General features: G+C 35.6%; 1 protein-coding gene across 5 annotated transcripts in view; it reads right to left on the bottom strand.

Annotated features, from left to right (window-relative positions):
• Positions 1-15,707, bottom strand: part of Zmym4 (zinc finger MYM-type containing 4) — a 111,866-nt gene that overhangs the window by 60,911 nt on the left and 35,248 nt on the right. For all 5 annotated transcript variants that reach the window (XM_038333387.1, XM_038333388.1, XM_038333391.1 and 2 more), the window contains exons 3-7: positions 9,979-10,500; positions 8,160-8,221; positions 7,640-7,810; positions 905-989; positions 430-685 (exon numbers count right to left, since the gene is read on the bottom strand). In XM_038333387.1, coding sequence (XP_038189315.1) covers positions 430-685; positions 905-989; positions 7,640-7,810; positions 8,160-8,221; positions 9,979-10,500 — 1,096 coding nt within the window. The remainder of the gene's footprint in view (positions 1-429; positions 686-904; positions 990-7,639; positions 7,811-8,159; positions 8,222-9,978; positions 10,501-15,707) is intronic.

Genomic DNA, 15,707 nt, shown 5'->3' with positions numbered 1-15,707 from the left:
ATAAAGTGTATGTGTGCGCGCACATGCATGCACATATGAGAAGTCTTTTAAAGTGAGACAAAAATTTAACTATATTGCAACTAAATAACACATAGGAAACCTAACTGTAAATATGTGTGGCACCTAGGATCTATTGTCAACAACTGCAGAAAGAACTGCTGTGGTGCTAAAATAGTAAAATGTAAGGAACCTTAACTAATAAAAAGGAAAGGGTTAATTTAAAATCACTCCTTAAACTAAAAGAAAGCTGAGCACTTCCTACTCAGAAAAACATGAAAGCAGCAACAACATGGTGGCACTAAATTCTGTGGTATTCCTTTAAAAAAAGAAACCACAGTAAAGTAAAAATTCAAATATAACACACAGGTTAAAAAACAAACACTAAGAGAAACAAAGGAACAGTAAAGATAATTTAGAACTCTGTTATACTTTGAGCAACTTGAACAAGTCTTCTTGGTAAGAGGAGGTGGCAGGCGGGCAGGTGGAACTGTGTATCCAGTGAGGCACAGTGTGGAGCAGAAGAGCTGAGTAGACCCTTTCCTCTGATAAGCAGTCTGCCCCTTCTGGAGGATTTTTTTACAACCAGAACAGGAAACTCGAACAGCTGTGGCTGGAACTGAAGGAAGCATTTTATTCATGCCAGGTGATGCCAGAGAAGGCTGAAAGCCAGTAGTCAACTGTGGAGCTTTAAAAAAAGGAAAAGAACATTGAAAGGAAAAAACTTACTTTTGATCTTATATTTTATGCATCAGTACTTTTCTAGAGCTAGTTTGGAACCTGGTATTAACTATGGACTATACAATATAAAGGATTCTAAATGAACAAAGAACAGCCTAGTTTATTAACCTCTGATTTACATTGGCCAGAATAAACACAATTCATTTACTCAGGGCTGATTTCTTACCAAGAGGACTGCCACTGACTGAAAACACAGCACTAATTTTCAGTTCCCCCTCTGGAGTTTTTTGCTGTTGGCCATGACCATATTCCTTTAAAAAAGAAAAACAATAAATAAATATAGAGAAAAGACTAAATTCCTAAAGAAATCAAGACATTTTACTGTTGCTGCATAGAAGTGAAAAATGTTTATAACATTAACATTAATAAATAATGACACACAAAACAGTAAACAACTTATAACTAACAAGGGCGAATTTGCTTGTATATACTGAGAATAAGGACGGGAAAAAAAATGAATGTTAGCTACCAAAATAGCCTGATGTAGCACTACTAGATCGTTTCTAAATTATTACTGAATTTTTCTTTAATATTATAGTACTGTAAATTTTTGTTTATTATAAAAGTAATACACAATCACATTAGAACATTTATTTAGAAATAAAGAGAAAACTTCTATTCTTATTTCCATCACCTCAAAAGGACTGTTGTGGCTCTGTGGTATATTTCTTTCCAGTCTTTTCCCTTTTCTAGTCAAAGAAAAGTTTTGTTTCATTAGTTATAATTATTCCAAATATTTTTCTTATGAATTCATGTTCTGCTTATTGGAATTATGATATATTCTTGCATACTTCTCCACAATAACTTCTAGTGGTTAAGTATCAGCATTTATAAGACCTGAGTCCAAGAGCCAGTAGTCTAGGTAGTCTAAGAATTCTAAAAGAACATTTTAAACACTATATTGTTGACATAACTTAAAAGAGAAAGTTTAGATTTATTTATTCTTTTATATACGTGAGTTTTTGCCTGAATATATGTACACTACATGCATGCCTGGTGCCCATGGAGGTTAAGAGAGGACACTGGATCCCCTGGAACTAGAGTTACATATGTCTGTCAGCCCCACCATGTAGATGCTGAGAAATAAACCCATATCCTCTCAAGAAGCAGCCAGTACTCTTAATCTATGTGCCAAGCTCTCCAGCCTTAAATGAGTTTTAAATACAAATAAACATTTTAAGTCATTTATAGACACCATACACCAGAATTCCAGTATATATTTTTCAGGGTTATTCTTTAACTGTACAATTATACTTGTCACCTGTAACAGCACTAAGTAATAGTTGTTTTATAATTTTAACATACTTATTACAACAAAGCTTGCGAAATAATAAAGAGACCCATAATTAGAATCGTGGGTATCTCAGACATACTTCCTTTTGGTGGTGTGTATAACAATAAATAAAATACACTATACAACCAGAAGGACTATTGATATTTATTATATATACACAGTAATAAGTCAGATTAAACAGTTGAAGCTGGCATGAAATATGTACATGGGACTCAGGCACAGAACAAAGAGTACCCAAATCCTTGGCAATTATGAGAGCACAGTTCTTTTGGTGTTACTTTTGTTTTTGAGGCAGGGTTTCACTGTACAGCCCTGAATAGCCTGGAACTTCCTAAGAAAGACCAGATGAGGCCCAAACATGCTGCCTCTGCCTCCCAAGGATTGGGATTACAGGTGAGTACCACCACAAATGAATAATACAGAATATTCCTAAAAAAAAAAAAAGATCAAAACTTATGCAAAACTCCATGACTAATACAATAGTATTGTAACTTTTAAAAAAAAGCAGAATCAGTACTATTGATTTTTTTCTGCCTTTTCCTCAGGCTTTAATACGGGGATGCATGGCAATGACATGTAATGGACACAATGTTGGTATACTTAATGTTTACATATATTCAGCACAATGAGCGAAGGAATGCAATGATGAAAATCACATCCCCACCCAGTTTTTCAAGACAGGGATCTTCTGTGTAACAAAAACCCTAGCTGTTCTGAAAACTGCTTTGTAAAGCAGGTTAGCCTCAAATACACAAAGATTCACCTACCTCTACCTCTGCTGGAATTAAAGAAGTGCTCCACACACCCTTCTGATGAATATCTTTTATCAAGTAGAATTACTAGGTTACAAGATCCATATTAAAGATTTTTGAGACATTTTAAGAATGTTTTTATCCAAACAGAACTGATTTTTGAGTTGTTTTGGGTTGATGATTTGTTTTCTTTTTCCTTTTTTTTTTTTTTGTTTGGAGTTTTTTGGGGGTTTTTGTTTTGTTTTCTTTTGTTTTACAAGACAGGGTTTCCTTGTGTGAACCTGAGTGTCCTCAGAACTCAATCTGTAGATCAGGCTGGCCTCTAACTCACAGACAGCTAACTGCCTCTGCCTCCCTAGTATTGGGATTAAAGGTACACACGACCATGCCTGGCTTTCAAACAAAACTGTTCTGACTCCAATAACTAATGGAGTGGGGGAAAGAACAATTAAAAGATTTTTCATACTTGTTTTCATTTGTAGCTATTTTTAATCTTCACTTACAAGTGCATTATGCTAGTACAATATTAACCTAGGTAGCATTTCTCATCAACATTTCTTCTGAGTTAATTTTTTTTAAATGTACTAAGAGGCTTCCATTAATGCCAAAATTTTGACAATCTTTACCTTTGTGATTTCTTCTATCTCTTACCAAGTTTTACTTCCATAATAAAATAATAAGGAAGTTGTTTCACTGTTTATAATACAGTCCTTTAATCCAGGGATCAGCAAACTTTATCTGCAAAGGGCCAGATAGTAAATATTTTTGACTTTGCAAACCATATGGTCTGATCTCTATCACAACTGCCCAACTCTGCCCTGGTAGAGCAAAAGCACCCACAGACAACATGTAAATAAATGAACATGACAAAGTTCTGATAAAACTTTATTTCTAAGAGCAGTGGTTGAGCAACAGACTTAAATATAGGGTGGGTTTGATTTGACTAACCACTGATAACTTGCCAGTGCTAGCTACCGTTCACTTGGGATTGGTAAGCTTCTTGGACTAAATAAAATTTTTTTTTCGTCTTAACAGGATCAATACAACATACTAAATCCTGAAAAAACAATTTATCATGGGCTATGCTGCTATCATCAGTCTGATGACTATACAATGTTTAACTGTTTACACAGTTTCCACTCAACCTCTCCAAATACAATTGAAAGCATGTATAAACCATCTATGTATATTTGTACACTTACTCCTCAAAACATCAGAACCTAATCACCAGTATGTTTATGATATCTGTATCTTTAGGAATAGTTGACACCATTAATACTTTTTACATTTTTTTAAAAACTAGTCTCACCATTCATTCAAATCATCTTTTATCTACTTTTTAGTTGCTACTGATAATACTGGCTCTCAACTGGGCAACACTGTTTTTTCTATAATTATTATTTTACCTTCAACTCCACTTAACTATCACAAGTTCTATTAATACTCTGATAAAATTACTTTATTTCCCATTTCTATTACATTCTCTTCTAATTCCCTTTATAATACATTAGCATGTTTTGTGCCAAAGTAAAAATGCTAAGATCAATAATATTTATTATTTTAATAATTACAAGGTTCCCATAATTGTGCTTTCAAATTCAGAGTTTGGGCTAGCGTAGTTATTTTCTTTCCACAATGAACAGAATATACATAAGAAATGTATCATGAATTATGTGATATATCATTTGGTATATAATAAAGATACAGATACTCAAAGTACTCCTGAGTGCTGGGAATAAAGGTATGTGCCACTGCCACTTTTCTTTTTAAGACAAGATCTCATTGTATAGCCCTGGATAGACAGAAACTTATTATGTAAATCAGAGACTGCCCTCGAAATCACAGAGATCAGCCTATCTATCTCCAAGTATTGGGACTAAAAGCAAGTACTACCATATCTGACAAGTACTAATTTCTTTTTTTAATATTAACTTATCCTGACATACCTATTCATATATTTGAAAGCACATTTCTAATACAAAAATTCTTATCCCAGAAAACTCCAGAGCACTTGGTCTGTCTAGGTCCCCTATGATGACTATAGTAAGCCATGCTTTGTAAGAAAAAAATACCTGATGACTCCAAAGCTTTCAAAAACAAAATAAAATACAACTAAAAAACAGAGGTCAAATAAAAATTGCTTATCTTTCCCTTGCTGAACACAAAGAAAGGCCTTATTAATGCCACAGGATAAATGATGTTGAAAATGAACATCTCCTATGGCCAAATGAATGACATAATGCAAGCAAAGCTCCAACATTTGCACAATTGCATTATACTTTCATAGTCTATGAACCATTACTGTGATAATTAGGCAATTTGCTTTTCCATTTTCATTTACATCAATGAAAGACTACAAATTAGTTCTCTCTTCATTACTGTGAGCAGAAAAGAAAATAATGAAGATATCAACATTAGTAATATCTAACTTTCAGGTGCTATGGAAAAATAAAAACTGAGATCTTTGGCTCTCTTTAAGAGTTTCTCAAGGCTGGGCAATGGTGGCGCACGCCTTTAATCCCAGCACTCGGGAGGCAGAAGCAGGCGGATCTCTGTGAGTTCGAGACCAGCCTGGTCTACAGAGCTAGTTCCAGGACAGGCTCCAAAGCCACAGAAAAACCCTGTCTTGAAAAACCAAAAAAAAAAAAAAAAAAAAAAAAAGTTTCTCTTTGAGAACTTTAACTACACTCTTCCCTTTTTAAATCACTCCGTGAGCTACAGAAAAAATAGTCTAATAAAAATAAGACCTAGATTATCAACCTAGATTGATTCTTTCCTGGCCTAGATTGATTGATTTGGCCTTGAATAACTAAATTAAGCTATGACATTTGACTTCCTAATGTAGGCACAGGATAACATATTCTGTATTTAGACCACATACTCACAGTTGTTAGAAAGATAAAACAAAATAGTACATATAAAAAATCAACAACTATTTTTTTAAACTACAGAAAATACTATTGTAAAATGCAATGAGATTAGAATGAATAAATGAATCTGAAAAGCCAAACGATTTTATGCTAGGTAAAAGATGCAAGAAGATGACCAACAAGTAACTAAACACAATGGGGTAGAACTGAGATACATATACAGACATTTCAGCAGCCTAGCGGTCTGAATGTAGACCAACTTGAACAGTAAAAAGCACACTGAAAGCAAAACTACAAAACAAAGCAGAGAGAGAAGTCACTAGTAAATGATGATTAGAGAAAAGGGTAACCAGAGATTTTCCTTTGTTGGGGTGATTTCTCTGAAGATTTTCTTTTCTAGGTTTCTCCTTTCATCACATCATAGCAGCTATTTCTCCTACTCCCACTTATTCATTTATTTATTAATGATCGACTGATTGGGTGGTTTTTCAGGATAGGGTTTCCTTTGTGTAGTCCTGGCTGTCCTAGAACTCACAAGAGGTCCACCTGGCTCTGTCTCCCAAGAGCTGATTTAAATTTAGGTGTGTGCCACTACCCCGCTTACTCCTACTTTTAAACTATCCTTAATGAAGCTCTTCTCCAAGCTTTAAAAGGAAGTCTCTCTTTTCCTTTAAAGTCCTAACAGGCTGTTTCTGATATACCATATTGTGACTTTTGGATGGTCTACCTCACATGGCTCCCCTGGTCATGGTGCACTCTCCCCAAAACAAACACTATTTCTGACAGGCAATTATGTGTCAGCGCCTTTCACAAACCACCTGGCACTCCTTCTGTATCTTATACTCTATAGCTGCCTAGTCTTTACTCTTTGATCTGAAACAGGGGTGCTCTATAGTAAATGATTTTGCTCCCCAGGAATATCTGGCAGTGTCTGAAAATATTTCTGTTACAACTGGAGAGGTAGAAGGCTACACGTGGCAACAAGTATAGGTAGAGACCCCACAAAACACAGAGCAGGTCGTCATAATAAAGAACGGGCTTCTTCCAAATATCAGTAGTGCTAAGGGTGAGAAATCCTGCTCAAAGAAGCCTTCACAAAAAAATCTCTTCTATACATGTCTTATTCACAAAATCCCTTATATAGCAAAATAAGGAAAAGGTAAGCTTTCTTAGATATTATTTCATAGAAACAGCTAATCTGTGTTCTCTATTTTTCACTTTCTGAGTTCATGACATCTGAATACAGCCTACCTTCAAATAGCTGCTACTACTATATATTCATTGTTTAAATCCCTTCCTACAGTTCACAGTAACTACAGCCTGTGGTGTAGCTTCTTTCTTCTATTCCAACCACTGCAATACCATCAATGGGTAACTTAAGTAACTGTAGAATTTCACTTGCAGGACTCCTATGACTTACTTCCAGAGCAGTCTTGAAACTGCACAGCTAGACCCTTGTCCTTCCTACTCAACTATCTTAAACTTAGAATCATAAATCACTCACCAACGCCTCCTTTCCAATAACCTGGTTCTTCAATTAATTAACCCTTCCAAAGATATTTATGTCCACTAGCCCTCCTGAAAGACAATTAAAGGCATACCTAACCTGTACCTCATCAGTAGTAGAAGGATCTATGAATTAAATCATTACACAAACTCATGTGCCACCCTCCTCCTAAATTTTCAGCCTCTTCTGCTGTCTCAAGTCTTGAAACCTCAAAGACTCACCAGTCTTCCAATTCTGCACTAAAATGCCCACAAAACCCACAGTGCTATTAAAACACAGAGATTAAAGTCTTAATTACTCTTCCCGAACACTTTCATGTAATTCTTGCTACAGCCTTGCAAAGCAATTCAAGTTGCTTCAATCACAAACTCTTTTCATCCTGTCAATAAACTATTTACTTAGGCACTTCCTCTTTCAAAATGAGTTAGCTGATGTGTGGAACAAAACGAAACAAGGAGGGGGAAGGTCAAATGTTTACTTGAGCATTTTCAGGTTCATCTTTAACTCTGTCTAGAAGTCCCTGCTGAGGCGCCACTGCTTTGTCATACTCATCATCCAAAGGTTCTTCTTTAATTCTAATATTTGATGCAAAGGAATTTCCCAGTTCCGAACCAATAGATTCTTTATTGGCAAATGGATAGCTGGAGTCCTAAAACACAATATAAAGGATTAATAAATATTCAAATTTAAAAATTATTCCTCTTCAGGGTTAATACCCAAAGAAAAGCTCACTTGAAATTAATTCTATGGACATACATCAGTGTCCCTATGCCTAAAAGCTGATGAACTATAGGTCTAAATATCAAATGCAAATAAAGAATCTAAAAGCCAAGGTTTTTTTAAAAAGAAAATATCTCCAAAGATGGCCTTATGCAAATTAATATTTTTTAAAAAAATCAGTGCTCCTTCTAACACAAGCAGAATTTTGAAAGTGACATAAAGAAAATTTTGACACTTGCCACACTTAACAGCAATCTACATACACACTGAAAACTTACCCTAAAGTTTGTTTCTGGGGTTTGTGGTAAATGAGTATGTAATGTTTCTTCAACTTGATTAGCTATTGAAAGAAAACAAACAAACAAACACATGTATATGAATAACAAATCTTATAAAGAATGACCTAAAAAGACTATTATTTGAAATCATCTCACTATTCCAACAAAGAGTGAGTGAGCTAAGTTCCAAAAAACACAGTTTCATTCAAAGTTCCACACAATCTACTCTCCCCTACCATTTAGCCTTACCACACAGCTTTCCTTGCTCAAACAGAATGGTGACTTGATTTACTATGCTCTGAAAATTGTTGGTTCTCCTCTGCCACTCTGCTAAGTTACCCAAGTCTCTGCTTTCTGTTCTAATACTTAGTTTCCAGACTCTGCTCAGTTCAAAACTCACCTCTATAGGAAAACATCCCTTGTCCACTAAGTCTCTCTCCTAAGAATTTCAAGTGAGTTAGGAATGTGGTTCATGGGTAGAGCACTTGTCTTAACACACCAAAAGGTCTGGAGTCTAATACAAAGCATGTAAGGGAGCTAGGCAAATTTAGACTAGGTGTGGTGGCTCACACACCTGTTAAACACTTAGGAGACAAGGTAGGAGAACTGCAGTGAGTTCCAGGCCAGCTTGAGCTGAAGATTAAGACTGTCTCAAAAGTGAAAAGAGCAATCACGTTAACTAACACCCCAGTTATTTACTCTTCTATTATCTTATCTTACACATACAATCTTAGACTGTTCAACTCATCATTAGCACCTCTATTTCTACCTGTCTTATCTCTTCTATTACTAGACAAGCTCCTTCAGAAAAGACTCCCAGAACAATAGCCATTAATAGGTAATAAAATATATAGATAACTTAATCACATATTAGAAATAAAGTACATCCTTGAACAATGTTGTATATAATGAATGTTCAGCTAAACAGTTATGCTTCTTCACAACACTGATTTGTTCTTTCTGCAATTTATTTCCTAAGATTGTCTGAAGAAGTACATGGATTGATATGGTGTAGCTGCTTTCCTAAATATCAATTTAACATTTAGGAAAGGATTATAATCTTCTTGTAAAAGGAAAGATCCTAAGAATACAAAGATGAGTAAGATACAAACTGACTCTCGAGAAACAAAATCAATAAATACTATAAATAAGACATAAAACAAAATTCTGTGGAAATATAAGAAAACCATTCTTAGGAATGACTACAAAGTGGAAAAGATTTATGAATTATGCTTCAATGGATAAGAAGTCATTTTATAGGTATATATATATATATATATATACACACATACATACAGAGAGTAAAAATGAAATATCAAGAAAGGAAAGCATACAAGAAATGTGTGATACATTAAAGAACAGGACTAGATCTAGAATAGAGGGTGCATTGTGCAAAGAGAATCAAAAGGAACTTCAATGAACTAAAAGAGAAAATGAGGTACTTTGTTTCAACTCTCTAGACTAATAGATAGGATAGCAATTTAACTCAGTGCTAACAGCACAAAGATGCTAAGTCCAACTTCAGATTCTAATATTCAACCAAAGATAAACAGGTGATACAAGCATCTTGCCTTTCATCAAAATATTGCAATCCAAGAAGGGGAAAAACTATGGCTTAGAGCTATTTTTCAACCACTTACACCACAACTAAATGTTACGGGGAGAAATTCAATCACTCTGAAGAATAAGGACAAAATAAAAACAAGCGCTTACAAGGAGTTTAAAACTGTTCGTATTTCACTTAACATTACAAGTAATAAAAGCTCCATTATAGGTACTTTGTTATTGTGCTTTAGGGCTCTATTCCAATAATTATTACCTGCTTTATCAAAAAAACTGCTTTTCAACCTTGAATCCAAACCTTTATGGGGTTTATCCGACCGTTTTTCACGTTCATGATAAGTTAAGTCTCTATTTTTCTCCTTTCCAGAAAATGTCTCTTTGCTGTTTTCTCTTACTAAACAAAAATCTTTCCGTATTGATTTAAAGACAGAAACCTGATCAAACTGTTTAGGAAAGTCTTTTTTTAATTTATTTTGAATTTGTATTTCATTTTCATTGTCTGATTCATGATGAGAGGCTCTTCTCTCTACTTCCAAACTATCATCAGTATGAACTGAAGAAACCAGATTGTCCTTTGAACTAAAATCCTGTTCATCCTCATTGTCACTACTAACGACTGGAATTCCTGCAAGATCCCCAGAGCTCAAAAAATAATCATCTTCATCCAGCAATGAATTTTCAGATCCTGTTTGATTCGGCATTCCATAAGAGATGCTGGCAAGGGTAGGAGTTAAGTTGTGGTCTGTGTCTTCAGACATTTCTGTATCCGTGACGCCACCTTAAAAATAAGACACTGTTTAGACGAGTGACAGCACCGAGGATGGCCGCAGTCATGAGCTCTGTCTGCATTTAAACCAATATACTTCTTTGTGTCAAACAAAATACAGGTAGTATTATAATAGTAATCATTTAGCATCTCTGATGAGAATATCCCCGACACTTAAGGAAACAGGAAGCCTAAACTTAAAAGACCAACTTCAGGTTACAAAGAAAACAACATGGTACTGAGAAAGGAGCACCAACTTCGGAAACAGACCTATCTGTGCTGAAATTACAGAGCAAAAACATTCTCCATCTGTATATAAAACAATCTAATACTCACCTTGGAAAATAGTTTTGTGGTGAGGTTTAATGACAATATTTATAAAAAGCTACTCACAAATTAAAACACAGAAAGGAATATGAAAGTGATAATTATAATTTTTAATATTATGTGTTCTGCAGAGTTGAGACTAAAACACTAATAATATAACGCAGTTCTTTAATCCCAGAATCCCTTTTTTCTCTGCACTCACACAGATTCAATAAAGTAAAAGTTTACTATGCTAAGTACGCAAACATAAAAATAAATTTAGCTAAGTTGCTACCCTTCTAACTCTAAGCCGGTCTGTCCTATCTCTAAGCCGGTCTGTCCTATTACAAAGATTCAGCTTTCCTTCACAAATACACCTCTTTTTATTTATTTGTTTGTTTATTATGTATACAATATTGTCTGTGTGTATGCCTGTAGGCCAGAAGAGGGCACCAGACCCCATTACAGATGGTTGTGAGCCACCATGTGGCTGCTGGGAATTGAACTCAGGACCTCTAGGAAGAGAGACAATGCTCTTAACCTCTGAGCCATCTCTCAAGCCCCACACACCTCTTTTTTAAACAAGTTTTACCTAGCTTTAATCTAACAACAAAGCTAGTTCACTGGTCTCAGAACTTCCCACTAGAATTACCCACAACAACCTCAGAGTCACAGCCAACGACTGTGTAAAAGGCTTATCTGTTTGATACTGTACTTCTTACTACATATTATTTTATACTCTGTTCATGGGTTCAATATTAGTTCTCCAAGATTCCAAGTTTCTGGTTTCACATACTCAGACTAAATTATTTTATTCATTTGTATATACCTTGACCTGTTTTATTGACTTTTTCTTTTTTTGGAACCATGATACTTCAGGATGAAGGCCAGGAGCTTGTGCATTCTAGGCAAGCACTTTCCCACAAAGATATACCCCAATTTTAACTTCCTCTTTTCTTCCAAGATAGATTTAGTGAGGCTGGAGAGATGGCTCAGTGGTTAAGAGCACTGACTGCTCTACCAGAAAATATGGGTTTGATTCTCAGCACCCAGATTGTGGCTAACCTCTGTAACTCTAGTTCCAAAGGATTCCAATACCTTCTACTGGATGCACAGATATATGTTCACACACACATTTCACACACACACACACACACACACAAATCACACACAAAATATAAGAATAAATAGAACCAGGCGGTTGTTGTGAAGCATAGCTTTAATCCCAGCACTTGCAAGGGAGAAGCAGGTGGATCTCTGTGAGTCTGAGGTCAGCCTAGTCTACAGAGCGAGTTCCAGGACAACCAAGACTGATTCACAGAGAAAACCTGTCTTGATAAACATGAATGAATGAATGAATGAATGAACGAACGAACGAATAGATCCCAAGGTAGATTTAGGTACCTACATTTAATTAGCTCTCCTCCCCTAAGGAACTCCAACTTACCTAAGCGCAAACTCATTCACTCATTTCAAACATGCAGTTCTTATTTCTCCCTCACTTAAGTAAATGATTCACCAACTAACAATTATTCAGGAGAGAAAATTATTTCAATTCTTCTTTCCCATGAATAAATTCTATCAATGATATTATTTCATGTCTCTAAAATTAATATCTTCTATTCAGTACCTAATTCTGACAGTCCAAATCTCTTCCTGTCCTATATTTTCAGTGCACTAAATCCACATAACTCCTTACAAAGTAACTGCATTCTTACAATTCCTATGACTAAATCACATTTAATTGGTCCAAGAATAGGCAAAAAGGATCTTGTCAAAAACAAAGTCAAGACAGAAAATATTAATAGCATATTTGTTTAATCAGTTCAAAAAGCTTTCTGTGGTTAGCTCTTTAACCTGGATCTATAATCTAATAAAAATCCTTTATTTGTTTATTTACAATCACAATGTAACTATGCAGAGTCCAAATAAAAATTTCCTTCAAGGTACCTTCTCCAAAAGCATGTTTCTAAAATGTAAGTTAGTCCATAACCCTTGATGATCTCCCACAGTCCCCTGATCTATAAAGGCAAACCGCAGCCATTCACAGCACATATGTGGTAAGTAAGTACTACCACAGGTTATAAAGACAAAATGTAAAGGTAAAAAACTCTGATAATGGTTGCTGTTACTTACAAAGCTACAAAGATGATTGGGGGGAACCTACTAACAATACGACAACGGGGGTAATCAAGATTGGAGTTCATAATAAAAACAAAATCAGAAAAACAGAAACCTTTATATGTTTTCATCAGTAAAATGCTTGATAATTAGTGTGAAATAAAAGAACGGAAAAATCTTAATTGTATGCTTTTCAAAACAGTTCACAAAGGGTTAGAAAGACGGCTCAGCAGTTAAGGGCACTCGATGCTTTTGCAGAAGACGTAATATACTTGTAGAGAACTTGGCTTCAGTTCCCAGCACATATATGGTGACTCACAACCATCTGTAACACCAGTTCCAGAATCTGATGTCCCATTCTGGTCTCTGCAGGCACCAGGCACTCATGTAGCACACTTACATACATGAAAACACCCATATGCATAAAATTTAAAAACTAAATCTTTAGAGCCAAGTGTAGTGCCCACTCCTTTAATATCAGCACTCAAAAAGCAGAAACAGGAAGAGCTCTGTAAGTTTGAGGCCAGGCTGGTCTACATAGAGAGTTCCAGGACAGCCAGGACTACACAGAGAAATTCTGTCTTAAAATAAATAAGGGACAGAATTAGCTCAGCAGTTAAAGAGAACTAACTGCTCTTCCAGAGAACCTGGGTTCAATTCCCAGGATTTATATGGCAGCTAACAACTGCCTGTAACTCCAGTTGCAGGGGATTCGACACCATCAAACAGAAATATAGGCAGACAAAATACCAATATACACACATAATAAAAATAATTTAAAATGAAATCACACAATAGATGGTAAAAGGATGCTAAATTCTTTTTTTCTTTTCTTTTTTGAGACACGATTTCTCTATGTAGCCCTGGCTGTCCCAGAACTGGCTTTGTAGACCAGGGAAGTCTTGAACTCATTTGATCTACCTGTCTCTGCCTCCAAATGCTGAAATGAAAGGTGTGCATCATATCACCTGAGACAGACACTAAAATCTGAGGGGAAACGCACAATAAAGAACTCGCAGGTGAGGCATCAACATGCCTACTTTCTCATGGCACATAGCAGAGACAGGCAGAAAATGAAAGACTGCACAGGGTGAACAAAATTGGAGATATTTTCATAGCCCTGTTTTCCAATTACTTAAAACATCATCGAAAGAGATTAGGGAGATATACAGCCCAGCATTCTACCAGACTATAAGCATTCTAAAGTCATCTTCTCTATTGAGTAAGCCATGTACTGTGTACTCTGTAACTGTTTCATGAATAAACTGCAAGTAACAAGGTCATCAATTTAAGTTCTATAATAAATAAAAATTAATACTAACAAATAATATTGCAAGAAACTTTGATACCTATTTACATTAACAGGTAATAGGACAGAAAGAGACAGGCATTCAGAAAAACCTGACATGAAACTCACACGGAAATTACTTCCAGATAAATCTAAGTTCAAACATTAAAAGAAAAATAAAAGCCGGGCGGTGGTGGCGCACGCCTTTAATCCCAGCACTCGGGAGGCAGAGGCAGGCGGATCTCTGTGAGTTCGAGGCCAGCCTGGTCTACAAGAGCTAGTTCCAGGACAGGCTCTAAAAAAGCTGCAGAGAAACCCTGTCTCGAAAAACCAAAAAAAAAAAAAAAAAAAAAGAAAGAAAAATAAGAGAAGCCATGTTACAATGATTAAGTCTGAAGGTAATACCCAATATTTTAATGACAAAAAAATCAGTATAAAACACAAATTTACTGAATAAAAATATAAAACAAAAATGCAACTACAAACACTAATAAAATTAATCAAAAAACAAAGGATAAAAGTTAAAATGACTTCATTGTACTACGTCGCAAAAGGCAATAAAGAAACAACCAAAACATATAAAAGCAAAAATTTTAATAAACATTCCACACATAGGAAGGGACCAACAATCAACAAGAGAAATGTCAATTAATAATACAATGAGCTACAGAATGACAGTAAGACAAGAATGCTACAGGACAAGGTTGGCAACTATGACCCCAAGGCCATGAAATATAGAGAGAAAAGACTGTAGCAGAGATTACATGTGGACTTTGGAAAGCCTAAAATATGTTACTGTTAAATCCTTAGCAAAGAATATTTCCCAATCCTTACAGTTAAATACTGATGACAGAAATGAATGTAAACAAAAAGGTTAGTTTGAGGCTAGTCTGAGCTACATAAGAATTTTTGTAGACAGACAGACAGGCAGACAGACAAACAGACCGGAAACATTTCTTTTCACCAGTGAAGCAAATTGATTACAGTACATACACTGATAGACTATTACACAATTACTTTTAAAAAGGAGGTGGCCAGATGTGGTGGCACACATCTTTAATCTCACCCTTTAGGAGGTGAATTTCTGTGAGTTTTAGGCGAGCCAGGATACACAATGAATGCTTCCTTTTTTTCTTCTTTTTTGTTTTCATATTTATTTGTTTGTTTATGGTTTTTCAATATGTGGCTTCTGTATGTAGTAGCCTTGGCTGTCCTGGAACTCGCTTCGTAGACCAGGCTGGCCTCGAACTCACAGAAATCCACCTGCCTCTGCCTCCTGAGCACTGGGATTAAAGGCGTGCGCCTCTACTGCCTGGCTCCTAGTTACACTTTGTATGTGGAAGTCAGAGGACAAATTTTGAGTGTGTTTTCACCACTTTTATGTATTTCTTTGATCAAACTTGGGCTGTCAGGCTTATATGACAAGTGCTTTACACATCAAGCACTTTTGCTGGCTCTTCATTTAAATTTTTCTCCCTTGTCAATAGGGAATTTAAAATGACGT

The sequence above is a fragment of the Arvicola amphibius genome, chromosome 6 (genome assembly GCF_903992535.2).
Source record: "Arvicola amphibius chromosome 6, mArvAmp1.2, whole genome shotgun sequence".
Lineage (NCBI taxonomy): Eukaryota > Metazoa > Chordata > Mammalia > Rodentia > Cricetidae > Arvicola > Arvicola amphibius.
Note: the sequence above shows the minus strand (reverse complement) of the source record. Positions and strands in the feature narration are given on the sequence as shown.